Here is a 25,143-nt window from a genome sequence, read left to right on the forward strand (position 1 = left end):
CTTGCCGAGCAAGTAGGGTACTTCACTACTGCTGAACTACGGATTCCAGCCTGCATTTATGGGCAGTGCGTTTTTTACATCTGGCATTTCCAACGTGCCAGGGTGTAGGGGCTTCCCCTGAGCATGGGGGTGTGTGCATTTACAATGCTGTCTCCTCCACACCCAGGCACCTTACGCCCAGTTCCCAGGAAGTGACTGTGGAATTTGTTTCCAAATATAGACTCTGATGGTCTAGGCCGCCTGCAGAAGGCCTCTGGCCTCTGGGCTGAGCGGCAGCGCTGCAGTGCCTTCTAGGGGGCCCAGACAGGCAGGCCTCCATGGGAGCTGGTGGTAAAAATAATAATCATAAAAGTCGCCAATAAAAAAGGAGGGGGATTGAGCACTGGGTTACGAGCCCAGGACACCATTTGACCTGCATTTGGGGGGTGGTTGCCTTGTAAGCAAATTCTTTCTATGCATGGACTTACTTGAGGCCTTCCACACACACCCAGGCCGGTACAGCCCTGGCTCAGAGGCGTTTTCACATAAAGAAGTATAGAGACATAAATAAATACATATATGTAATTTTAAAAATACGCCCTCTGAAGGAAGTTCACACAATGACACACGCAGCAGCTGCAGACAGGTTCACAAAGTCCCTTCCCAAATGACACCCTGGCATAAAGGCCACTTCAGAGCGAATCCCTGTGCAGAGGCACAGAAAGTCGATATAGCACAACGTCTTTGCAGGTGAATCGGATACTCTGTGACGAGACCTGAAAGCAGAGACAAAAACAGAGACAAGTAAATCAATGTTCATGGCAGCCGGCACTAGTCACAACAGCCAAGAGGTGGAGACAACCCAAATGGCCAGCAAAGAAATGCAGGGAAGAGGTCGTGGGAGGGCTGATAGTATACAGAGGGGATTGCAATCATTGAGATGAAACCAAGTGTAAGATTTGTTGAGTGTAAAACTGATATTCTGCAAGTTAACCTTCACTCAGTTCACCATACAAAGTTCAAAACAAAACAAAACACTGATGAATGGATAAACAAAATGTAGTGCATCTAGCCATAAAGAGAGATGAATCCTGATACATGACTGAGACACAGATGATCCGTAAGCACATATGCTGAGGGATGTAAAATTGTTATTGTTAAGTGCAGTGAAGCCTGTTCTGACTCATAGCAGCCCTGTATACGGTTTCCAAGGAGCTGCTGGTGAGCTTGAACCACTGATCTTGCGTTTAACAGTCCAGTATTTATCCTACAGCGCCACACCAGGTTTTCAAAGGACAACTATAAAATATAAAATACGTAGAGCAGACAAATGTATAGAGATCACAGTTTGATAGTGGTTACCAGGGGCAGGAAGGAGGAGGAAATGGAAACTTAATTAGGAAGCATGAAATTTTGTTGACAGTGGAACATTTGGCCACAGATGGTTGCACAACATGACTGATGTAATTGGTGCCTCTGAATTGTACACGTGAAAACTGTACAATTGGCATATCTTATGGTCTCTTATTTTATGGTATCTCTAGTTTTATAATAATTTAAAGAGAGCGATGGAGAACCGGGGCCCTTGCCTGTCTTGACTCACATGTTGGGGGCCAGGAGCTCCCTCCTGGCCCCAGAGTCCTCACTGAGACTCTGCTTTAAGACTAGGAGCTAGTGAATCAGGCCCTTAGGGAGCTGTTGGTGGGGAGGAGCAACCCTAGAACTCAGGGCCTGCATCTGTCCAAAGATGTTGCAGGGCTATGTGGAGGAGTAGGAGCTAGCACTTCCTTGATGCCACCAGGGCTGGCAGAATGAGGGTGGTGGGAATTGATGGGAATCCTTGTTCCTCTCTTTGGGACATCCCTCCCAGAATGCCCCTCCCCCTAAAGATTACTTTCCCTTTCTAACTTGGACACGTGGCAGTCAACACGGGAGTCAGCTGAACAAGTGGCAGGGCGAAGGGTGGAGAAGAAGCAAAAGTGAGGGGCTGGGTTGAGGAAGGCTCGTGCCAGTGGTAGGGTCCCTGTGAGTCCTAAGCCTCCACATGTTCCCTGTTGAGATGCTCACTGGGATCTTGAGGCAGGACAGCTTCACAGCAGACTCCTTTTCTAGTGGTATGAATGAAGGCCAGCTTTCCACCCTGACAGTGTCTGGGATTATTCAGGTTGGGTGCCCATGTCTACTTGGTGGCATCCACATCTGAAAGGGTAGTCTTTAGCAGACTAACTCTACCCCAGCCTGCAGGCCTGAGGTCAACCTCCTTGTGGACTTAGAATGATGCTGGGCTCCTCCCTGAAGGTGCCAGAGCTCAGGACACTGTAAGGATCTGGTGCCTTCCCAGAAGGGCTGTGTGACCTCAGGAAAGTCCTCACCCTCTCTGAACCTGATTACTTGCTTCAAAAAAATGGAGCAGACACATCTTATCCTCTCTCTCTCCTCTCACCCCCTGCCCACCACAATCCCCCTTTCCTTTCTCCCTCCTTCTTTCCCTCTTTTGCTTCGGAGGGGCCTTTGTTCTAGCTTGAGGCCCTTATTAGAGGGGCCAGGGCTTGGGAAACCAATAGAATCAGGAGCAGTACAGTGAGGATTTGGATAGAAGGACACAGGGGACAAACACAAAATACTGTTTGTCCACTGCCTGCTTTCTGGGTCATAGGGTCCCTAGGTGAGTGGGAAAAAAGGATGGAGATCCCGACCGGAGAAATAAGCAGCTCAAGGAGCAATTGCCACCCGCCTCAGATAGAATGAGCTTTGAGATGTTTGAAATGTGCCTTCCTCCCCAGCCCTGTCTGCTCCGGAGTTCTGGGCTCCAATCCTGGCCTCACCAGGTCATGACTTTGATTCCTTGAACCCGGAAACCTCTTGTGTAATGGCGGGGAGATTGAGCCCCGCCTCCTGGAGCTATTAAGAGGATTCAGTGATGGAGTGAAACAATGATATATCAGCTGCAGCCGGTCATCAATGTTAGCTATAATTGCACCTCAAAAGCTGAAAGAAAGTCAAAAGCTGAAGCAAACCGCAAAAGCATCCAGGTTTGTCTCTGTGACTGCGTACACACAGCAGAACTGTCTTGAAGATAGGAATGCAAAATGCAGGGAAGGGAAGACAAGGGAGCAGGCTTGCTGACGGGAAGGAACCTCTCCAGGCTGCCTCTGGTCTTCCACAGAACAGGGGTGGGTGAGGCACTGCAAGGTCAGCCTGGAGTTTTGAGGGGCTTCTGGGCTGAGAGAAGAGAAGCTAAATGTGGTCTTTGCCGACCAGCCGGGAGAGCGATGGGATAGATGGTTTCAGGTCAGGGCAAACCCCAGAGGAGGAGCTGCCCACCCCCCACCCCCCCATGTGTGCTCACTACATTACCGCAGAGAGGGGCAGAAGAGCAGGGTAGCGCTGGATTCTTCGCTGCCAACGAAATGCAAATGAGAAGGTCGCCTGCATGTCTGGTTGTCCACTGCTCACCCACTCCCCAGCAAAAAAAAAAAAGGGCGACCCCCACTTCCCGTGAAAGTTCAAGACGAAAGCAGTGCAACCAAGAAACACTACTGTTTCTTCCTATTATATCCACCATCGGAAAAAATCTTTCTGTAAAAGAAAAAGGTTTACCAATGACTTCAGTGAAATTTACTGACAGCAATGCCAATCAATTCCTTGTTTCCCGACTTTCCTTTCCTCCATTTCGGAAGATAGCAGATTGCCGGATGGATGTGGGGGTTCAGCTGGGATGGGCAGTAGATGTGCCGAAGCTCCAGCACTCTGAAATCCCAAATCCCTGACTGAGATGTTCCGGGCGTGGGTTTCCCGGGTCACAGTTATGATCTGAAAAGTGGGCTTCTGCTCCATACTGAAATCTACCGGCCGAACTTCTGCTAAACTTCGATTTTCTCCTCTGTTAAAGGGCTAAGGGGGACTTGAAGTCCCTCGGGGTTGAACCAACACAGAATGCTTTGGAAAGTAAAGACCCGCAGCAGGAAAGCGCCTTTCCGTCCTCAGAATGCGCGCAAGTGTTTGTGATTGTGCTCTGAGCTCCGCGTTGTTGAACGCGTCCAAAGTGCCTCCGGAGTTGCCATAGTTAAGTGCAATCGAGTCGGTACTGACTCACAGCGACCCTACATAGTTTCCTAGGAGCAGTTGGTGACTTTGAACCACCAAACCACGGACCTTGTGGTTCGCCTTCCAGCGATTATCCTACAGCGCCACATCAGAGTTGCCATTTTTGTTGTTGTTAAGTGCCTTGGAGTCGGTTCCATCCCATAGCGACCCTATACAGGGTTTCCGAGGCTGTAAATCTTTACGGGAGCAGAACGCCTCGTCTTTCTCCCGCGGAGCGGCTGGTAGTTTCGAACTGCTCGCCTTACGGTTCACAGCCCGATTGGTAACCAGTACGCTACCAGAGTTGTCATAGTGACTAGAAAATTGAAGGTCGGTTTGGAAACACTCGCTGGGAACTTTTCCATCAGGAGCCCCTGTCTGTTTCACCCGTGTCTTCCGGGTGTGATTGTGATAGGGAAGCGAGACAGACGGGGTCTTGGCCTTCACGTCCTTTTACCGTGACTTTTCCCCACAAGGCCAAAAACCCTGCGCGGGAGGCCAGAGGGGAAGAAAAATGATGGCCCAGACAAAGCTCTCCTTTCGGTGACCGACCCTTGCCGTTCGGGGTTTGTCGGGCGCTCGTCGCCCGCGTCCCCACCCGCCTCCCTTCACCTCCTCAAGATCATTACTAGAGTTTTCACTAGCAGTTCCAGGCAGGGTGGCCTCCTCCACCCCCACCCCTCCACTGAACAGATCTCCTCTGCAGAGGGGGCTGCGGGCTCCGAAAGTGTCTCTAGAAACCAGAAAGGAACGTGGCGGTGCACACCGGATTTGTCATTTAGACCAGGTTGGTTGTTCAAGTCAACAAAAGAGTTTGCTGGCTTCTCTTGACCCAGGTAGGCCCAGGTCCGGAAGCCTGGCTAGACCTTAGAAACTTCCAGTACCGAAGGCCTCGCTCCCTTGGCCCTGAAGAGAGAGTTTCCTGCATCCTTGGGTAGTTTCAGGATGTGCCAACCAGAGTTTTATGTAAGGGAGTCATTATTTTCTCAATTGCTCTCTCCTTTGTTCTCTTTGTTGCTCGGCCACCTGAATCTCTGTGGTGTAGATTCCCGGAGATACCACGGTCCATCCCCCCCACCCCGCTTAAATAAAGCCTTCCTGAAACTTGTGAACACCTTCGTCGGAGCGGCTGCGCTGGCTGGAATGGGGCCCCCACAACCCGAACTGGAGGCGCAGTTTCGTCTCTGGTTTTGAATCCAGCCCTTTGAGCGGGTTTCACATGTGTGGATTTCATTCCCCGTGCTTTCTTTTCTAAACCCCCACCCCCACCCACTCCCTCGTGTGAGGGAACAAGAAAAATAGTCAGCCGTGTCGACAGCGCGACACCGTTCCGTTTGCCAAAGAAAATTTGTCTTTCCAGAGCCCCGGAGAACGGCGGACTCCCAAGTTTCCATCGCACCCTCGAGTTGAGGGAGGGGTGTCCAGACAGCCCCCGCCTGCACCCCAGACTGAAGGTATTACTGTCTCTATCATACAGGACAGAGTCCTGGAATTCAGTTGATTTTTTTCCCCCACACACACCTTTTGTAGCTTCGGGAGAAGCTCGAATGATGTAGATGCGGCCTTTCTGGGCTGCAAATCTGACGGGGCATTTGCTGCCCTAGGTTCCTTCATTCATTTGAAATCTCTCACTCTACTTTTCCATGGGAATTGAAGAGGGCACCCCCAACCACTCGGTTGTGTCCCAACACCCCCTCGCTGCGACCTTTTCTGCTTTTTGGAGTATGCCAACTCCCAGACTTGATTTCAGCCAGCCACCGAAAGATTTTTTCTTTAATTTGTCATTTCATTTTCCTGACCAAGGAGGGCAATGAAACATCACCAGCATTACTAAAGATAACAGCAATAATTCTTGTAGAGAAAATTGAAGGAAAATGCTGTCTATTGAAATAATAATAATAACAATAAGTCATCTTTCCACTCAGGAGAGGAAAAACTAGGAGCGGAGTACAACGTCAGTAAGGAGATGTTATGACCTTGGAGTGCGGAGAAATTAACAGGGCTAGATTTAACTGGGAAACAGGCAAACTTCCCATCCTCGAGCTGGTCAAAGTTCATTTTTTTCCCCCATCATTTTTATTGTTATTATAATTCGTATTCAATTTCCCAGCCTCATCCGAACTTCTCTCTACTTCCTTTCCGTCCCTAGAAAAGACCCGGGTCAGGCGGGGACACAGTATGAGAGAAATGAAAAGGGGATATTTTCTAAGCAGATTCTCTTTTGAAAGGAAAGAAATATGGTAATTTGTAGTACCTTTTTCTTAAAGACAAAGGGAAAAAAAATTGAAGTTGTCCCTTGCATTTGTTCGATTTTGACTTGTAAAATGTACTTTTCTGCTCCCCGGTTCTCCGCAGTATCTAAATCCGGGCAGGGATTCTCCAAAGAAAGAACAATACATCTGGGGAGAAAATCGAGTATGGAGCAGGTTGTAGGGAACATCGAATGTCCACCCTCCTCATCCCAAGCAAAAAAAAAAAGGAAGGGCGACTGTGTGTTGCAGTCGGCTCTGGAGTTTATGACCGAATGTGTAGGGAGGCTCGAATCTAGTTGAATGTTTAAATTATTTCATTCACAATGCGGGCTCCGCAGGACCAGGGAAGCCGGCTTGAGTAGTCCTTTGTGAGCCCGGCTGGGCCTCGGTGGGGCCAAGCAGAGGATGCAAGGAGAGCCAGGCGGAGAACACTCCCAGCTTGAGGCTCGCCTTCCTGGCTGGGCAGTGACCTCCGCTTCCGCACCACCTCGGCCCAGAGGTCAAATCGGAGCTCATCTCCAGGCTTTGGATGAGGATTTCGGGTAGCGTTCTTGGCAGCTGGGAGCAAACGCTTATTCGAACGAGCCTCGGATTGGGGAAAAGTGCCTTATTAGTAACTTGGAAAACGAAAGCGAAGCTGGGAAACCGCTGCGGCCTGGCGGAGAGGAGGGACGCGGGTTCCACTCGCTGGAAGCGGCCGGAGCTACGGCCGCGCTGGCCACTGCCCGCTCTCCCCGCGGGGCTGACCTTGGCTCCGGAAGCTGCTCGCCCGACAGCGTTCCTGCAGAGTACGCTACAGCTCCAGCCGCGGGCAGACCGGGCCTGGAGGCAGGCCAGGCTTCGGAAAGCCCTGGGGGCTGGGCGCGCACTACCCCTGGGATCGAACCCCAAGGCTGGGAGCAAATCCAGACTCAGAAGTCCGACTCTCCCGGGGCCCTGGGCGGGGAACTTACCGTTCCGCAGGGCCCGGCGTGGCTCTCTGGGCTGGGCAGGCCTAGCTCCTTTCTCGGTGTCTACGCAGTGAGTTCCACAACCTAACATAGTGGGGTGCTAGCTGCGTTCAAAAGCTTGCGCACATTCTCACTGAGCTGCTTAGAAGTTATGTCCATTGATCCGAACCCAAGTAGTAATCATCATTCTTACAAAACAAAACAGGGCCTTGTCCATTTGTGGGCCCCAGGCGCTGAAATTTTTCTCTGCAGAAATTACCCCTCTCCACCCTGCCCCCAACCCACTTGCACCCCAACCCGCGGGACCACAAGTAGCCCCGGAACCAGCTAATGGAACATTCGAAGGTTAGCCTTTCTTTTAGCATGAATCTTTTTGGAAGCAACTGTCCTTCGTCCCCGCATGATAACCCTGTAATTATTTCTACACGGCTCTGCAAACTATCAAAATATTCATTTACTAAGAGCGCTTTTTCTGACGGAACAATAATAGTTTCTTGAAGGAGGTAAGAGACCTCGTTTGGGGGTGTGTGTGTGTGTAGCAAAACACTTGATTTCTTTTCAATTGGGTGCTGAGGTGGGTTTCTACCTCCCTTCTTCCTCAAAGCCCCCTCCCCTCTCCCTCACTAAAATTGATCTTGGCTCTATTTGTGTCTGATATTCGCCACCCCCACTTCCCCGGAGGCCACCAGTTTGTTTATTTCTTTATTTATTCCTGGGCCTCGGCGTCGGGACTTGTCGCTTGTGCAGAGCCGGGACTGATAAGTGAAGACGTAGAGACCTGAACCTCCCGCCGCTGCCCCCCAGTCGAGCGTGACAGCGCGCGGGCCAGTTGCGTGACTCGTGACGTCTCCAAGTCCTATAGGTGCAGCGGCTGGTGAGATAGTCGGTATCGCCTGGTTGCCTCTTTATTTTATTGGGGTATGCCTGGTAATAAACAGTAATATTTAATTTGTCGGCGGCCACAAACCAACTGCGAGCTGGGAGGTACCAGCTTGTCTTGACAGATCTTGGAAAGAGACCTGGCCCAAAAGGGTAACTTTCTGGGAACCCTTTCCAAACTTCACCTGAAACCCCTTCCCAGCGAGGTGCCACTCCTGGCTTTCTGCTCTGGAAAGAAGAGGTGGGATTTTTGGAGGTGAGTGTCACACTGGAGAGTTAAGGGGCGTGGGGGGGAGGGCAATAATAGGTTTCTCGTGCACTTGGCCCTCAGTAGCCCTTGCTTTCCGTCCCACCTCGACCCTGGTTGCTACTCTACAGAACTGAGATAATGTATTCTCTTGCATTTTGCCTTGGCATGTCAGTTGGCAAGAATTAATTCCTCCTAGAGGTTTAAAAATCTAGTACCGGTCCACATGTTGAGCTCCAACAACTAAGCGAATCTGGCTGGACAGTTAGTTGGAGTCCAGCTTTTCCCTCTCTGGAGGGACCTGAAGATTATTTATGGGAATTTATTTTATCCGCAAATCTCTGAGAATTTAAAGGGATTGGAATGATCGTTTTACATGTTCCCTCCCTGCGCCAGACAGACCCGGACCCAGGCTCCTGAAGCCACATTAGTTTTCTGTCGCGGCCTGCAATCTGCATGATAGCAAATTCGAAGACCGCAGAGCTGACTTTGTAGAAGACTGAGGGTATCTTTCCAAATAAATTAACTGCAACTTGGCACAGGTCTGTTGGAGAAAGAACCTGGAAGGTGAAGTGGGGGGAAACTGTAGCCACACCCCGGCTGGGGTTTCTCCTGGATTGTGCCGCCATTCAGGGTTGGACAATCGCCTTTGGAATTCTGCAGCGATGTGCCAGGCCTGGCCTACGATTTTTGCGGGAGCAGTTACAGGGTTGTTCTGGGGTGACTGCTGCTCAGATCTGGGGGCATGTCTCTCCCTCCCTTCCTCTCTCCAGACATTGGCCTGCAGATCCTTAAAGCCCCGGAAAGGAGCCTGGAGATGGGGGTACAGGAGACCAGGGTCGGTCACAGAATGGGGCCCCTGACAATTATTCCAAGCCTTATCCCCAAAACGTGGCGCTTATGTCTGGCTCCGCTCTGGCGGAGACGGTACAGACCGTATGTTTACGCCTCTATTGACCTCTTCAACTCGACCCTCAAAATACGTTTCAGGAGGGGGAGGGCGTGAAGAGTAGCCGAGTTGAGATGAAAACGTCAGGCAGCCCCCAGTGTCTGTTGTCATGTTCCCGGGCACTGCCTTACGTACAGCCCAAACTCGTGGCCGGATCCACGAGTGGGGTGGGATAAAGTGGGGAGGACGCGCGGCGATATTTTGGCACTTTGACCTCAGGCCCCCCTCCAAACGCACCTTCACCCCGCCTTCACCCCGAAGTCGTTGAGAGTCGGGGTGATGAGTGGGGCGGAGGGAGATGTCAGAGCGGCCAGCGTCGGCCAGGGTGGCGCGGCTCCGCCAGGCAGGGTCAGGAAGCACTTTGTCCGAGGTCAGCGCTGCAAAGAGAATTAGAGCGAGGCAGCTGAGGGGCGTGTGTGTGTGTGTGTGTGTGTGTGTGTGTGTGTGTGGTGCGTGCCCGCGGAGTGCGTTCAGACACCGCTTTCTGCACAGCCCGCGTCACCGAAATCACTTCCCCGGCAGAAGCTGATCGGGTTCGCGATGATTTGTGCCGGATTTTTTGCAGCCACAGCGCGCTCGGGGAAGCGGAGATGGATGGAGGTGGGGAAGGGGGCGGGAGGAGGGGGTGATCGTGAGGTCTGGGTTTGTGAGTCGCGCTGTGGTTTGAGTGTTCGGGAAATCTTGTGGGAAAGGTGGTGGGGGAGGGAGAGGGGAGGGAGCAAAGGGGGAGAGAGAGTGAGAGGCGGCGTGCAGTGGGCGCTAGTTGTACGGGCGATTTCAGTACTTTCCAAGCTTCGGGCAGCCCAACGTCACTGCGCTCAGCTGAGTCTGATTGTATTTCTCTAAGAGAGAGAGGCAGAGCTTCTTACCTCCATCTCGGATTCCGGAACTTTAACCCTGAAAGCAGCGTCCGAGACGACTTTGACCATTCCCATTTCTTTATCCCTTCTCCCTACTTTCCTCTCGGGTCGTGCAAGGAAGAAGCGGGTTGTGAGATCCTACGGTTGCGTTTGTCCTGGGGCTGTTGTTTCTCGTCCTTTGGAGCCCTTCTGGCGCCTGACCACTTGGAAATATTTAGGGAGCAGGAGCGAGCGCAAAGGAGGTGTGTTGGAGGTGGGCAGTCACTGAGAAGGCTCCAGCGGTGGGTGTTCCTTTGTAGGCAGCCGTAGCCACTAGCCTGGGCCAGCAGTCCCCCGCCTAACCCGGGAGCCACCATGCCCGCACCCCCGCCTCTTCGAAGGTTTCCCTGCTAGGAGCAAGCGTGGATGCGGTGAATGCGCCGGCTTCACCGAGCGAGGTAACCAGTCCGGCAGCTAGCACGGGAGGCTCGGGAGGGAGCCCGCCCTCCGGGTCGACTCGAGGCGGCGCGAATGGGAGGGACTCCAGGCTGGGCCTGGATTTTGGGGGCGTCGGACGGGCGGCCTGGAGCTCCTAGGCGCATGGAGCCGAGCCGGAAGGAGTCCGCTGTACGGGCGAGCAGCGTGGAGGTTTGCAGGACGGCACGGCCTGGTTCAGTCACCCGCCACCCGCACTTTGTTTGGGCCCCGCTAGCCAGAAGCATTCCAAGATCCTGGCAAGGGCGCAGGGTGGGAGTCTCCCAGGGCCAGCAGTGAATAAGAGCGTACGTGGGGGCACTAGCCCCCTCTTTTGTTGCGTGCAGACTGTGGGGCTCTGGTCACCGCTTTCTCAAACCTCAAACCGAGTAAGCAGCGCTGTATGCAGGTCGAGCGGCAGAAGCTGGCCTTCTCCTTCGGCCCTCTGGATCTCCCTTCATTCAAGATCGGTGGTGGGATGCAGTTTTACTTATAGAGGACTGCTAAGATATGGGGACCATTCTTTGCACCCCCTTTCTAGTTTTCCTAGGTTTTGAGGGGCGGAATCCCTAACTGAGAATGTGGAGGAAAACAGAAGGAAGTCACAAAGTCAGAGATGGGCTCATCGGGGCTGAAACATTTATTTTAAGCTGTTATTTTGCGTGTTCCAACACCGGATCCCGCAAACGGTTCTAAGCGTTGCTTCCGAACCTGGTGGGTGTTCTAACGTCGATAGCTCTACATTTATCTGAAAACCTATTTTGTCTCCCTTACCCCCAATCTGGGCCCACCAGCCCCAGTGAACCAGGTCCTGCCGCAACTCCAAGCCGCTTTCCTCGGCCTGGCTGCCCGACAAAATGCCGGCCCGGCATAGAGAACCTAGGAAGCTGGAGAATGCGCAAAGCCGCTGGTTGCAGAGTGCTGGCCAGGCGCGCTCCTCTTTCCGTTGTAGCCAGGTCTTCGCTCGTCCTTTTGCTTGACTAATTTTAATTTTTAGCCTTTCTCACTTATGGTTAGGGGGAAAGGAGGGTTTTAAAATATATTAAGTAAAGGATTTCACTCGAAATCCTATGACTGATAAAAGACTAAAAGGCCCATTCTGTTTTGTACCAGGACTCCCACAAGGCACATCCTTTCCCTTTTAGGTTTCTGGTTTTGCAAGAGGCGGGTATTTCAGGTATTTTGCCTCCTGTAGAAAAAGATTCCTCTACAGAAGTGTCCTAAAGAGAGCTCCGATGGCCTCCTGTAATTCGACGAGGAAAAAAGGTCTCTAGAGGACACTGGGTTTTGGTTTTTGTTTTGGTTCGTACCCAATGGCTTCCAAAAATACCGACGCCTTATCTTTATTGGCTCTTCCAGAAGTCCAGACAGATTTGACGGGCAGCTAGCTTATCTCTGGGAGCCTGCGCAGGGGCGATGCGGGCCTAGCCCCCTCTGGGTCTGATTTGGGCTTTTACAAGAGGTTGTGCGTGGTCATAGAATAATAGTAATGATAATAGTAACAGGCCCATCCGCAGTCTCCTTTGGCGGAGGACGGAGGTACTGGTGTCTAGACACCCTGGGCCAAGCCGCTCCCTTTTGTCGCTAGACCAGCCCTATCCAGCCTGCTTTCTTCTCTCTGCCCGCAGAGCAGAACCCGGCGCGGGCACTGGGCCCGGGGCGCACTATGGCCGACGCAGACGAGGGTTTTGGCCTGGCGCACACGCCTCTGGAGCCGGATTCAAAGGACTTGCCTTGTGACTCCAAACCCGAGAGCACTCTAGGGGCCCCCAGCAAGTCGCCATCATCCCCTCAGGCTGCCTTCACCCAGCAGGTAAGCCCAGGCGAGGTAGGGGCCTTTGATCCGTGGAGAAAGCACAACCCCTCCTATGGGGGATAACAAACCCACGATCTATTAATATTCCATTTCTTTTTACGAAAACCCAATCTCGCTGTTCTGGCCCTACCTTTCCCAAACCACTACACGTCTGTCTTATTGTGGCAATGATGGCCAAGGGGTTTGAGAAGCCTCAACTATCGGGCTATTTGGGACTAACTAACAACTATAGCGCTATGGATAACCCGCTTCCTGCCGCACTAGGTGTAGAATCTGAGCGGTTGTTTCATTAAGGGCCGGGTCAGCGGCCGCTTCAGGTCGGCGTGAGCGATGGTTTGACCCCACTTCAGATCTTTAGTCGCTTTCTCTTGCACCCGCCTCCCCTGCGCCAAGGCCCAGACCTGCGCGCCGCACCATTTGTCTTGAGGTTGGGGCCTGGCGAGCCGGCACGTCTTCCCCGCAGCTGGGGGTACGCTGGGCTGCGTGGGGTGGATCGAGGAGCCGGGGGCTCAACTAGCTGGGTGCTGGACCCGAGTGGATAGTGGAACCTCCCGCACCTCTACCCCCTCAACACCCGCGCGCTTGGCGCTCAGGATTGCCTTTGCGGACGCTGATGATTTTGAAATAGAGTGTCAAATGGGTTAAGTGGGAAAAATTGACCAGAAGAGGTACTGGAATATAATGGAAACCTTTCATTGGTGGGAGTTCGATGCTTTTCAGGGTTATTTCTTTTTCTTTTTCCTTTGCCTTTCACACCTCAGGAAAATGTGTATATATTTGTATGAAGCAGTGAGCGTGTGGGGAACATACTGATTTTTTTTTTTTTAGAGGAAAAACAAATCTACTTATTAGGCAGTTAGACACTATTTCAAAACAGAGACTGCATAAAAATTTCTTTTTGCATTTGGTTTTGTAAAATAACTTCTCGTTGAAAGCTGAAAAGTTAAATGGCGTCACCTAGCATCCCATAAGCAAAACATCTCTGAGTGAATGGAGCTGAACATCATGCCAGAAGGCTGGAAGACGTTTTTAGTCTAGAGATTGAGAATTCATTTTATTCTGTACTGTGAGATCATAATACCATATATGTTGTTGTTAAGTGCTGTCGAGTCTGTTCCGACCCATAGCGACCCTGTATAGGGTTTCCACAGAGTGGCTGGTGAGTTTGAACCTTCAAACTTGTGGTTCCAACCAATTTTGCAGTCCAGTCCACAGCGACACAACAAGTACAGTATATATGTTGTTGTTGTTGTTATGTGCCATGGAGTCGGTTCCAACTCATAGCGACCCTGTTCAGGGTTTCCAAGGCTGTAAATCTTTATGAGAGCAGAAAGACTCATCTTTCTTCCGCAGAACAGCTGGTAGTTTCGAACTGCTGACCATGAGATTAGCAGCCCGATTAGTAACCACTATGCTACCAGAGCTCCTTATAGTACATATGAGCATCCATGAAATTTTTAATTGAAATATATATATATATCACATATAATTTTTTAATTAAAATTTCCACAGATGTTCATATTTGCACCCACTGTCGTGGAGAATAAACATGTAGTATATACAGTGTTTGCACATCTATATGGGCATTTGGGTGTCTAAATGAGAAAGCTTCAAAAAGTTCTTGGAAAAATGGAATTAAAAGTTACAGAGTGTCCTGAGTAGATTTTCCCTGGATTGAGACACCTCCCTCCCCTTCGCATCTCTTGTTTCTTAGCTAAATGAATTGAAACTGATTTGGTGTTTTTCTCAACCCCATCCTCATCAGATGATGGGTAATTGTTTCCTAGCTTTCTGTGGATGGCTTAGAAGGAGAGGATGCTGGGGGACCCCAAGCAGTTGTTGCAGATCTCCTTCTGGGCTGTGCAACCACAAAGACTTAAGGCAGAGGCAGCTGTAGGCTCCAGACCCACCTTGGGTTGCTGCTGGCTGCTGTGTAGCCTTCCAGCCCACACAGCTCTAAAGGGAGGAAGGAGCCAGGGTGTATCCTGCTATTGTCGCCCCCCCCCCCCCTTATCTGGGTCTGACTCCTGTCTCCCTCCTGCAGGGCATGGAGGGAATCAAGGTGTTTCTCCACGAACGGGAGCTGTGGCTGAAGTTCCACGAAGTGGGCACAGAAATGATCATAACAAAGGCTGGAAGGTGAGCTGACCGCTCCATGGAGGGGGCCTGGACATTGTGGGAGAAGAAGATGAGGGAGGAAAGGCAAGAAGAGTAGAAGGGGTAACAGAGACGGAACAGGAGGAAGAAGGAAAATCGAATAGAAGGGGAAAGAGAGAAAACATGTTGTTGGACCCGGTTCTTGCTTTAAAAACTCAAGGAGAGACCCGCAGTTGATCTCAAGCAGGTGGTTGAAATGCCTGCGGAAACCCTCAAATGCAAAGACCAGGAAGAATAGAGAGCATGGAAAAGGCCGTGCTTTCTGGATGGATTAGTAATGGGAGAATGAGGAGAAGAGGAACGAGCAGAGAGAGAGGGGCAAAGGAGAACTGGAGATGCTACTGGCTTTGGGTTTCACAGGATATCGGATTTGGATTTGATTCTTTGCCCCTACCCCCTTCTGTGACCTTGGAGTGGTTCCAGGGTCCCACCCGATGGCCAAACTCTGGCTCACTGAGTGTATTCGCTACCTCTTTCATTGTTTATAGAAAGTAGGCGAAGCCTTTGAAACTGAACCGGGGCTCGGCCGGGCTCTATATACAGACACCGATAAACACGGCAGCTTCGCCAAGACACTCACCCGGGAGAGGCTTGCTAGAAATGCTAGACTGATGGGGGCGGGGTGCCCGAGTGGTGCCGCTTTGTAACTGTGTGTGCAAGTGTAGGTGCATGAGGGTGCGCCCGTCCGGCCTTGGGGACATTCTCACCACATCCCTACTTTTCCTGTCTGGTCCTCAGCGACTCAGAAGGCAGAGGGCCCTGGGTCCACTGGAGTGAGAGAACGAAGGGAGAGGCCAATAGGACCAAACCACTGACTGTGTAAAGGGGGAGGGTGGATTGCGTGGTCAGAGCCCCCCCTGGTTTCCAGGCGAAATCTCCAGCAGTAAACTGGCAACAGTGACATTTATTATTATTCAAAATTAAACAATGTCTGCTCCCCTCCTCCCCTGCCTTAAGGCCTGGTGAACAAGGAGGCGCGCGCTGTTTACACCATTGAATTGAGAGCTTCTGCCCTTTCCCGAGGAAAAGAAAGACTTGGGGCCCCTGTCTGTCCCCCTTTCCCACCCCCCCTCCCCGCCCCCCAACCGGAGCAGAGAGCATTTAACTATAAAAGGCTTGTGAACCCGTCGGCACCTCCTCCAGGCGCGCAGGCAGATAAACCACGAAGCTTGGGCTCCGAGGCCTCCTCGTACCCCTTCCTGCAATCCTGGAGAAAGTCAAGACCCAGTCCAGCTTGCTTTCTGGGGTGCAAGCCTCGATTGGAGATGGGAATTTGGAATGTATCTTTGACAGGACAGGGAGCAGATTCAGCACAGTTGGGGGGCGGCATGTAAGGGTTTTCTAACCATCAGATCCTAAGTTCAGGGCTCTGAACTTTCCGAAAGCAAATCAGATGGGTTGGAGATTTCTTTGCTTATGGCCCAGGAGTTTAACCCCTCCTAGAAAGATTGCCAGGCTTCCTAGGGGCAGTTGGAGCAATTAGAAATTCCACTTGAGACTTGTGGCTGAGGTCAGTCACCAAGCTGTTCTGGGAGGCTCAGGCCCTTGCCTCTGGTGGAGGGGGGACTAAAGTCAGGGCAGGAGGTGGATGCCATCCATGCACGAACAGCCATGCGTGTGTCCCCAGGTCTCGTACATGTTGGTGTCCACATGACTCCGAAGTGCTGGAAGGGACAAAACATCGAGGGGAGGGGTGGAGGAAGAGGAGGTTGCTTTGTACCTGATAAGTTCCCCTTGCCCCTGAAAAACTAGCTATCGGGCTCTGTCAAATGGGGCCCCTTTCAGACCTTTTTCAAAACCAGTTCTCTCAAAGCGCTAGCCTCCTGGTTTCTATTTTCCTCCCAGATACACGGGTTTGTCTGCCTCTTTCTTTCTGTCCCTTCTCCTTCTTCCTCCCCATAACTTCAAGGGAAACCCGGGATGGATCTTGGCAAAAGTGGAGCAGGGAGCAGTTTGTCGTCCCTTTACCAAAAAGAAATGAAAGTTTGTGGACACACTTGTCAGAATGTTAGTGCGGACATCATTAATCTCCTTCTCTCCATCTTTCTCTCCTTTTCCCTTTGACTCTTGACTAGGCGGATGTTTCCCAGTTATAAAGTGAAGGTGACAGGCCTTAACCCCAAAACGAAGTACATTCTCCTCATGGACATTGTTCCTGCCGACGACCACAGATACAAGTTTGCTGATAATAAATGGTAGGCTTTGTGTGATGGGTGGGAAGGGCAGGGAGCAAAGTGGAAACCAAGCTACGCTGTCTCAGGGAATCCATAAACAAGTTTTGTGTGACTGCTGTGCTCTAGAGGCCTCCTGACAATCTGAAAGGAAGGAGTACAATTTATCAGCTTCCATTTTATAGATGAGAAAAACTGAGGCTCTGAAGAACTGAGGTATTTGCATACAGTGCTGCACCCACAAGTTGTGGGTTTAAAAAAAAGGGGGGGGTATTGTTACTAAGCAGTGGAGGTATTTCTGGGGGGCATGAAACAATTTATAGCTATTTTTTATGAGTTACCTGCTTTGAAGACGCCTTTTTTATGAAATTGCAAAATCACCCGTGGAATTTGAATTAAACAGGCAAGAAAGGAGAGACCCACTCCTTGGTTAGAGTATTCTGCTGGCTGCCAAGAGTGTAGAAGTCTCCTTTGAAAGCTCTCAAGGATTTTTCTGGAAATGTTTTGCACTCGCACACTTCCAGAATTCTCGAGTGTTCTGAAGCAACCAGAGACTGCAAGGTTCCTGGGGAAAGAAGTAGGTAGAAGGAAAAGGAGCTAGGTCCCGGCAGCCTGGCCTTCTGGGGCCCCTGGGATTGCCTGAGGTACATGCCAAGCAAGATCTGATGGTCAGGCCATTTCTGATTAGTCCCAGCCTGTTGTCTGGCGGCCCAGGATGGCTGCACTGTGGTGAGTTAGCTCTGACTTGCACCAGCTTTTGGATCACACCTTGCGTTCGTCTAGGTCTGTGACCGGCAAAGCAGAACCAGCCATGCCCGGCCGCCTCTATGTGCACCCGGATTCGCCAGCTACCGGGGCGCATTGGATGCGACAGCTAGTGTCCTTCCAGAAACTCAAACTCACCAACAACCACCTGGACCCGTTTGGACATGTAAGTACTGCGTCTGGCCCACTCCGAATCCCACCGGGATCAATCCTTCACTCGCTAGACTTTTCTCTTCCTCTTCTTCCCTTTGATTTTTATTTTTCTTCTGTTCCTTGATCCCACCCTTCTCTTTTGTCCATGCACCATTTCTCCGTTGGTATTTTTCTTTCTCCATCTAGCCTTCCTTTCTTTTCTCTCTTCTTGCTCCTTTTCTTTCCTTTGAATTCAGCTTTGTCTTCACTTTCTTTTTCTTCTCGCTACTTCCTCTAGTCTCCCCTTGTCTCCTACTGAGACGCCTGTCTGTCAGCGGGTAGCCCTCCCTGGGACCCACTGTCTGAAGCTCTTGGGCTTTCTTCCTCTGGTGTCAGGAGGTGGGGTGCTGTTCTCCTGGTCTGTGGCCCTGATGCAGAACTTCTATTGAGGGAGGACTCCCTACTTCAGGCCAGATACCAGGACCTGTGAATCCAGGCTGCATCCCATCCCCATCTGGAATTAGGGGTGGAGGGCAGTTCTCAGACCTACAGAAAACATAGACTCTCTAGTCCAGTGGATAGTCAGCATGGACTTCAGACAGAGGCTGGGACGGTGGAGAAATAACCATGCCCTCCTCTAAACCCTGCCTTACTATTGAGATGCGTCAATTGTGAGAAAAACCCCTGTCTACCCATCCCTATTTTGTGCCAACCCATGTGAAGACCCAGTGTTTTCTTTTAGTTTGCTACGATTGTCTCCAACTGTCCTCTTCCCCCATCCCACATCACGCCCAGGTCAGGGCTTTATACTTAGACTGTGTGGATTGGCCTCAAAAGACATGCTCTCAGGAGCTGCACCCACATTGGTGTCTGTGTATAAGTGTGAGCCCTCACCCCAGAGGAGAGCATGTGTAGCTTTTGGAGTTCTATTTCTCTGGCCTCCCCTTACTCCCCAAAATTGATGTCTAAAACCCCCTTAGCTTGATGAACCCAACAAGGGAGATTCAAAAAGTTCGTGGAGTAATGATTTAAAGATCACAGAGAACTACTGACTTTTTGAAGCCCCCCTCATCCAGGTGGGTTCATCAGCCCTTCACACAGCATCCTAGAGGTGGACAGAAGTCTGCAGGACAGGTTTCTGCAGTCCTTATAAACGGGAGTTGGAATAGGGACAAGGAGTTGCCCAAGACCATACTGTAGTATGTAAGTGGGAACAGGGATTTGAGAGAAACCTGCTTTGGTTCCCTGTCTCATCCGTCTGTCCTTCCAGAGAGAAACAATACACACATGGTCCCCAGGTTAGAGGAAATGAAAGGGCTGAGTGGCAATAGATTTGCATTTAGTAAAGGTGCAGAGAAGAAATCCGATAAAGCCAGGCTTCTGGGTTAAAGCCTGGAGCCTATACAGCCTGGGGTGGCAAGAGGACCTCCTGGCCCTCTGCGGGGTGCCTTACACTATGACCGCTGCTGGCAAGTGAACAACACCTCCGCTGTGTAGTGGGGACAACCCATTTTGTGTCTCTATGTCTACTGCTTTGCAGGTGCTGGAAGGATGGGGGAGGTGGGGAGTTCTGTTTAAATGAAGTTGTTGGCAGTATCACTGCATTCTCCGAGCAGAACCGACTGGGTGGCCTGTGTCTGTGGGGGGACTGCCTGCTAGTATTGAACCTATGTTGTTGTTGTTAAGTGCCATTGAGTCGGTTCTGACCCATAGTGACTCTGTATAGGGTTTCCAAGGAGCAGCTGGGGAGCTTGAATCGCTGGCCTTGCAGTTCAAACTGACTTTGCAGTCCTGAGCATTAACCCACACTAGGTGTAAGTGGCCCAAGAGTATTAACAATTCCTGAAAAGTCCCACGTGTTTCGGAATGCTGGGATCTCTTGGGAACTTCGTTTCAAAGACGTGGGACTGTCTTCCAGTCCCATTTGGGCTCTTAGCTGCTCTTCAGCCAACGTTTTGAGTGTGCCTTTGAGGGGTCTCTCTGTGTTGGGACACCTATAGAAGGCACCTGCAGAAGGTGCTCACTCCCTAACCCAGTTCTATTTGGGTGCTCCACTTCTGCCAGTTTCTTAGCTGCCACACATTCCTGCCCCAACACTGGACTTTTCGCTCAGGGCTACCCTCACGGAATTAGGAGCCATTAGATTTCCCTCAGTCTGATGTCTCCACACGGTCTCTGGATGTCAAAGCAATTTGATTAAGCCCGGGGGATGGATGCACTGACTTGGGACTATGGCAGCCTTCAGGGCCCCGCTGCGTCTCTCTGTCGCCACACTGCCCAAGCCGGCGTCACTATCGGCCACGGAGGCGGCTGGGGCCCCGGCGGCCGGAGATTAGAGCACGCAGCCCTGGAGAGGGGGGGGTCCCAGAGCCAGGAGGCCTCTGGGGTTTGTTGTCCTCCCCTAGCCTGGCCTCAGTTCCCTTCTCCCTCCTGTCCCACCTCAAGGGCCGACCTAAGAAACCCGCCCTAGGGTCATCATTGCAAATAAAGACACCAAAAAGACCAACTTCTACTGCTGTATTTTGGGGTGCCAGGGAAAAAAACAGGCCATTATACATGGTGGTTATTTGCCCATTCTGTAGGTGTGTACCAGAGCAGTTGGGTAAATATTAGCCTTACTGCCTGCTGGTGTTATCAAAACCAAGGAGTCATTAGAACAACAAATGCGTTTTTATTAGTAAAGATGCTCCTCCCCTATGAATAGCCTTGATTGGGCAAAGATGTGGGATCTGGAGTTCCTAATAATTACATCATCCTAATAGCTGTTGCTCTGGTAGTGTAGTGGTTACGAATCAGGCTGCGAACCTTAAGGTCAGCGGTTCGAAACTACCAGCCGCTCCGTGGGAGAAAGATGAGGCTTTCTACTCCCGTAAAGATTTACACCCTCGGAAACCCTGTACAGGGTCACTGTGGGTCGGAACCGACTCGACGGCACTTAACAACAACAACAATAGCTGTTGCTAGTTGATGTCCTGTCGATTTGAATTCATGGTGACCCCGTGTGCAGAGTAGATAATGTCCCATACAGTTTGTAAACTTGTGACCTTTCGGAAGTAGATTACCAGACACACTTTGTGGATTCAAACCACCAGAGTCTTCTGGCTAGTAGCCAGGCCTGGTTGGTAAAGACTAATAAGTAGTCCAGCAGTTAATGGTTTACCCCAACCAAGATTCCTTAATAATAGCAGAGGTTGTGATTACTACAGTACACTTACAGCCATAAGATACCACTTGCCTTCAGAGTTCTTCTACAGGAAAGAGAAAGAGAAAATTCCCTAGAAACCAGACGGAGTAATTCTGGCCCAGACCAGCCCCAACATTGTTCCAGGGGATGGTTCTGAAATGGTGACAAATTAGCGAAAGGGAGCCTTTGTTGATGGTAGGTAGGCTCCTCCCCAACTCTCTCTCCTCATCTTTTAGGGACCAGAGCGAATTTGTGGAGTCCCTATTTTGTATCTTCCCACTGACTTCTCATTGAGCATTTCCTAAACAAAGGGCTGAGATTCTGAGTCTATGAAAACACTCAGAATCCTGGGAAAGGCTGTATAGAGAACCCATTTTAGTCTCCCTTTTTAAATCCAGTTACTTTTAGCCTTTCAAATTGGATGTGTGTGTGTGTGTGTGTGTGTGTGTAATTTATATGTTTATTTATTTGCTTGTTTCTTTCCATCCCTAAATTGTCGGCCAGCTTTCCTGGGGTCTATGGTGCTACTGAAGACTGGTTTCCCTCCCTACAGAGAGCGAAGTACCGTGCTCAGGGAGTTAATTTATTAAGCAAACTTTATTAAGCATCCTGATTTACTGCCGTGTGTGTCTTGGGTAGATTCCTGGAATATTACCCTGGCTTGTTTGGTTGGAAATTGTCATTTTTGAAATGTTTCTTTTTAATGAAATCACTGGCTCCTTTTCAAAACAAGAGGGGGTAAAAAAAAAAGGTGGTTAGTTTTGGAAGTCTACAATGGAGATTCATTTAGGGACTGGGGAGCAAGGGGGAGGGTTTGAGTTTCTGACCATCTCGTTTTTTCTTATGTTTTGATTTTTAGATTATTCTAAATTCCATGCACAAATATCAGCCCAGACTACACATTGTGAAAGCAGATGAAAATAATGGATTCGGCTCAAAAAACACAGCGTTCTGCACCCACGTCTTTCCTGAGACAGCGTTTATCGCGGTAACTTCCTATCAGAACCACAAGGTAAGTGCGACACCCAGGAATCCACCGGCTTGTCCATTTGCATGTGTATGCAGGGGGAGTCGGCCTGAAACTTGGTTTACTTGGCAGGGACCAGGAACCAGCTGCAAATCTTTGTATTATATTCATGGACTTACACATACACACACACACAGAGTCTACAATTAGGAAACTTGAATTGGCTCAACCACAGATGCCCACACACCCCAAGGCACTGGAATTCATTGCACTCACGAGATGCTTAGTGAAAAACAAGTCTCCTTGTCCTCAGGCAGGGGAGGTGGGAGTGGACTTGGTACCACTGCTTGGTGGGGGTGGGGTGAGGGGGTGTTGTCCATCCTTTCCTGTTGGGGCTCAGCCACCTCCTCCTCCACTGTACGTCCTTCTACGTGGTGCACCTCAACTCACATGGGGCAGGTGGCAAAGGTGCCGGGAAACATTGTGTTTATTGGTTCAGTGATTGTTGGATGTTGTCGAGTTGATTTGGACTCATAGCGACCTTATGTGACAAAGTCAGAGTTCCCAATACGATTTTCTAGTACAGGGTCGCTATGAGTTGGAATCAACTCAACAACACTTAACAATAACAACAAATCTTTATGGAAGCAGATGGTCAGGGTTTTCTCTCTGGGAGACACTTGAGTCGATTCCAACCCATAGCGACCCTGTATAGGGTTTCCAAGGAGCAGCTTTGTTGTTGTTATGTGCCGTGGAGTCGGTTCTGACTCATAACAACCCTGTACGGGGTGTCCGAGGATGTAAATCTTTATGGGAGCAGAAAGTCTCATCTTTCTCCTACGGAACAGCTGGTAGTTTCAAACTGCGGACCTTGTGCTTTGCACCCTGATTTGTAACCACTATGCTAAGGAGCAGCTGGGTGGGTTTAAATCGCCAATCTTTTTGGTTTGCAGCTGAGCTCTTCGCCATCAAGCCACCGGGTAGATTACTGCCTTGGAGCCACAGACTAACGCAAATTTAGTCTTGCTATAAAACAAAGCCTAGAACGCTGCCTCCCAGTCTTAAATCAGACCCAGTAAACACAGCACAAGGAGATCTTGTGTAGTGGTTACGAATAGGGCTGCTAACCTCAGGGTTAGCAGTTCGAAACTACCGGCTCTTCTGCGGGAGAAAGATGAGGTTTTCTGCTCCTGTAAAGATTTACAGCCTCGGAAACCCTGTACAGGGTCACTATGAGTCGGAACCAACTCCACGGCACATAACCACAACAACAGCACAGCAGTGTGGAGATGTACTGACAGGCATGCGGCATGGCGTGCTGGGTGAATTGTGTAAATGTCAGGCCCTAGTTAGTTGTTGTTAAGTAAAGGAGCTCTGGTAGCATAGTGTTTAAGAATCAGGTGGAATTGCAAGGTCAGCAGTTCAAAACTACCAGCTGTTCCGCAGGAGAAAAGATGAGGCTTTCTGCTCTTGTAAAGATTTATAGCCTCGGAAACCCTGTACAGGGTCACTATGAGTCGGAACCGACTCCATGGCACATAACAACAACAACAACTTTGGAGTCTGTTCAGACTCATAGTGACCCTATATAGGCTTTCCGGGGAGCAGCTGGTGGGTTTGAACCTGTGACTTTATGGTTAACAGCCCAGTGGCGCTCTTTCCTCCTAGGAGTACTGGTGTGGGGCTGTGGGTTAATAGCCAAACTGCAAAGCCATTTGAACTGCAAGGGTGGCAGTTCAAGCTCACCAGCTGCTCCTAGGAAGCCCTATACAGGGTAACAACAACACCACCAGGACTCCAGACTCTTATTTAAAAAAACAAAAACAAAACAAAACAAGGGCATTGCAACAAGGATGTTCTGAAGGGGCAGGTTGGCAGGTTGGGGGCTTATCTTTGCTTTCCTGCCCCCCTCCGCTGGTAAGGTTTAGCGGTGTCCTTCAGACACTTGCATAGCTACAGATTTATTTTATTGGGGGGGGTCTTCTTATAAAATAAACTGGAATCTAGAAAGGCAAGAAATAGGGACTGGAGAGGGGGCTCTGGGTTGGTGGGGTTGTACTAACAAGCAGTGGGTTTGGGCTAGGGAAGTGGGAGGAGAAAGGAAGGGGGGCCCCTAAGGGGTCAGTGAATGCAGGTCACGTGGGCAAGTTACAGAGACGGATGTGGGGGATGGGTGCCCTTCCTCCTTCTCAGATCCTGTCTCCACCTGCAAGGTAAAGGTGAGGGAGTTGCAGGGACTGATCAGCCTGTCAGGAGAAACCAGGAAAGGTTGGTCTCACAGTGCCCCAAAGCCACCAGGCCTGGTGAAGGCTGGGTGGCAGACTGGGCCCCTGCTGAGGCTGGCTGTTTTCAATGTTGTGGATCATTTCCACATTCAGGTGGTCAGTGGAAAAGGCAAGCCATAATGCATGGTCCTTCCCAGGTCACGGGGCCGATCTATAAGCGTGTCCGGGAACCCAGGTCTTGAAGAAAATGCAGTTCTCCAAACACAATTCCTTTCTTTCCCCACTAAATTTTATTTATTTATTTTGTTGTTGTTAAATGCTGTCAGGTCGGTTTCAAGTCACAGAAAGGCTGGTTCAACCGATCTTGTATTCCAGTGCTGTATCCTACAGCGCCACACCAGAGTACATACACCAATTTGTTTTCGACGTGTGATTTAGTGAGAGTAATAACTCGTTTTTTTTAATTGTACAGTCATTATCAGCTGGCTTTCTGAGCTGTTTTTCTCTCTTTTAACAGAGATTTGCCATCTAATTTTTTGAGTTGCTATTGTCAATTTGATCCCATATGAATAGTTTTAAAAAAATTATCATTATTGTGGTAATATATGTACACCGTAAAACATTTACCACTTCAACCCTTTTTACACACACATTCCAGCCATACCAACCATACGTAACCCTCACCACCACCCATTTCCAAATCGTTCTGTGTCGCTCTCCTTTCTGTTTTTCCCTCTTCTTACCTTTTTTTTTTTTTTTTTCATTTGTGGGAAAGCTCCCAATGTTTTTTCCTAAGGATAAACTAAGTATACATTGCTTCCCTTCTAGTATGTGAACGAAAACAAAAGAGAAGAAGAAAGAAAATTTCTTTTTTTCCCTTTCTTTTCTTTTTAACTGCCTTCCCTATCACCTAAGTTAGCATGGTAGCGAAGTGGTTAAGGGCTGTGAACTGCAAGGTCATCAGTTCGAAACTACCAGCTGTTCCGTGGGAGAAAAATGAGGTTTTCTGCTCCCGTAAAGATTTACAGCCTCGGAAAACCTGTCCAGGGTCACTATGGGTTGGAACCGACT

General features: G+C 50.1%; 1 protein-coding gene across 2 annotated transcripts in view; it reads left to right on the top strand.

The window, feature by feature from the left end:
* Window positions 1-7,812: 7,812 nt before the first annotated feature.
* The window catches only part of TBX5 (T-box 5), a 74,224-nt gene continuing 56,893 nt past the window's right edge, over window positions 7,813-25,143 (top strand). Inside the window, exons 1-6 of one of the 2 annotated variants that reach the window (XM_006876964.1) lie at window positions 7,813-8,402; window positions 12,284-12,468; window positions 14,516-14,610; window positions 16,704-16,823; window positions 17,583-17,730; window positions 21,740-21,892. In XM_006876964.1, coding sequence (XP_006877026.1) covers window positions 12,322-12,468; window positions 14,516-14,610; window positions 16,704-16,823; window positions 17,583-17,730; window positions 21,740-21,892 — 663 coding nt within the window. In that variant the 5' untranslated portion in view covers window positions 7,813-8,402; window positions 12,284-12,321. Of the gene's footprint in view, window positions 8,403-10,509; window positions 10,640-12,283; window positions 12,469-14,515; window positions 14,611-16,703; window positions 16,824-17,582; window positions 17,731-21,739; window positions 21,893-25,143 lie in introns of those variants that run through there. The other variant, XM_006876963.1, reaches the window with a different exon arrangement.

Source organism: Chrysochloris asiatica, unplaced genomic scaffold, assembly GCF_000296735.1.
Source record: "Chrysochloris asiatica unplaced genomic scaffold, ChrAsi1.0 scaffold00438, whole genome shotgun sequence".
Lineage (NCBI taxonomy): Eukaryota > Metazoa > Chordata > Mammalia > Afrosoricida > Chrysochloridae > Chrysochloris > Chrysochloris asiatica.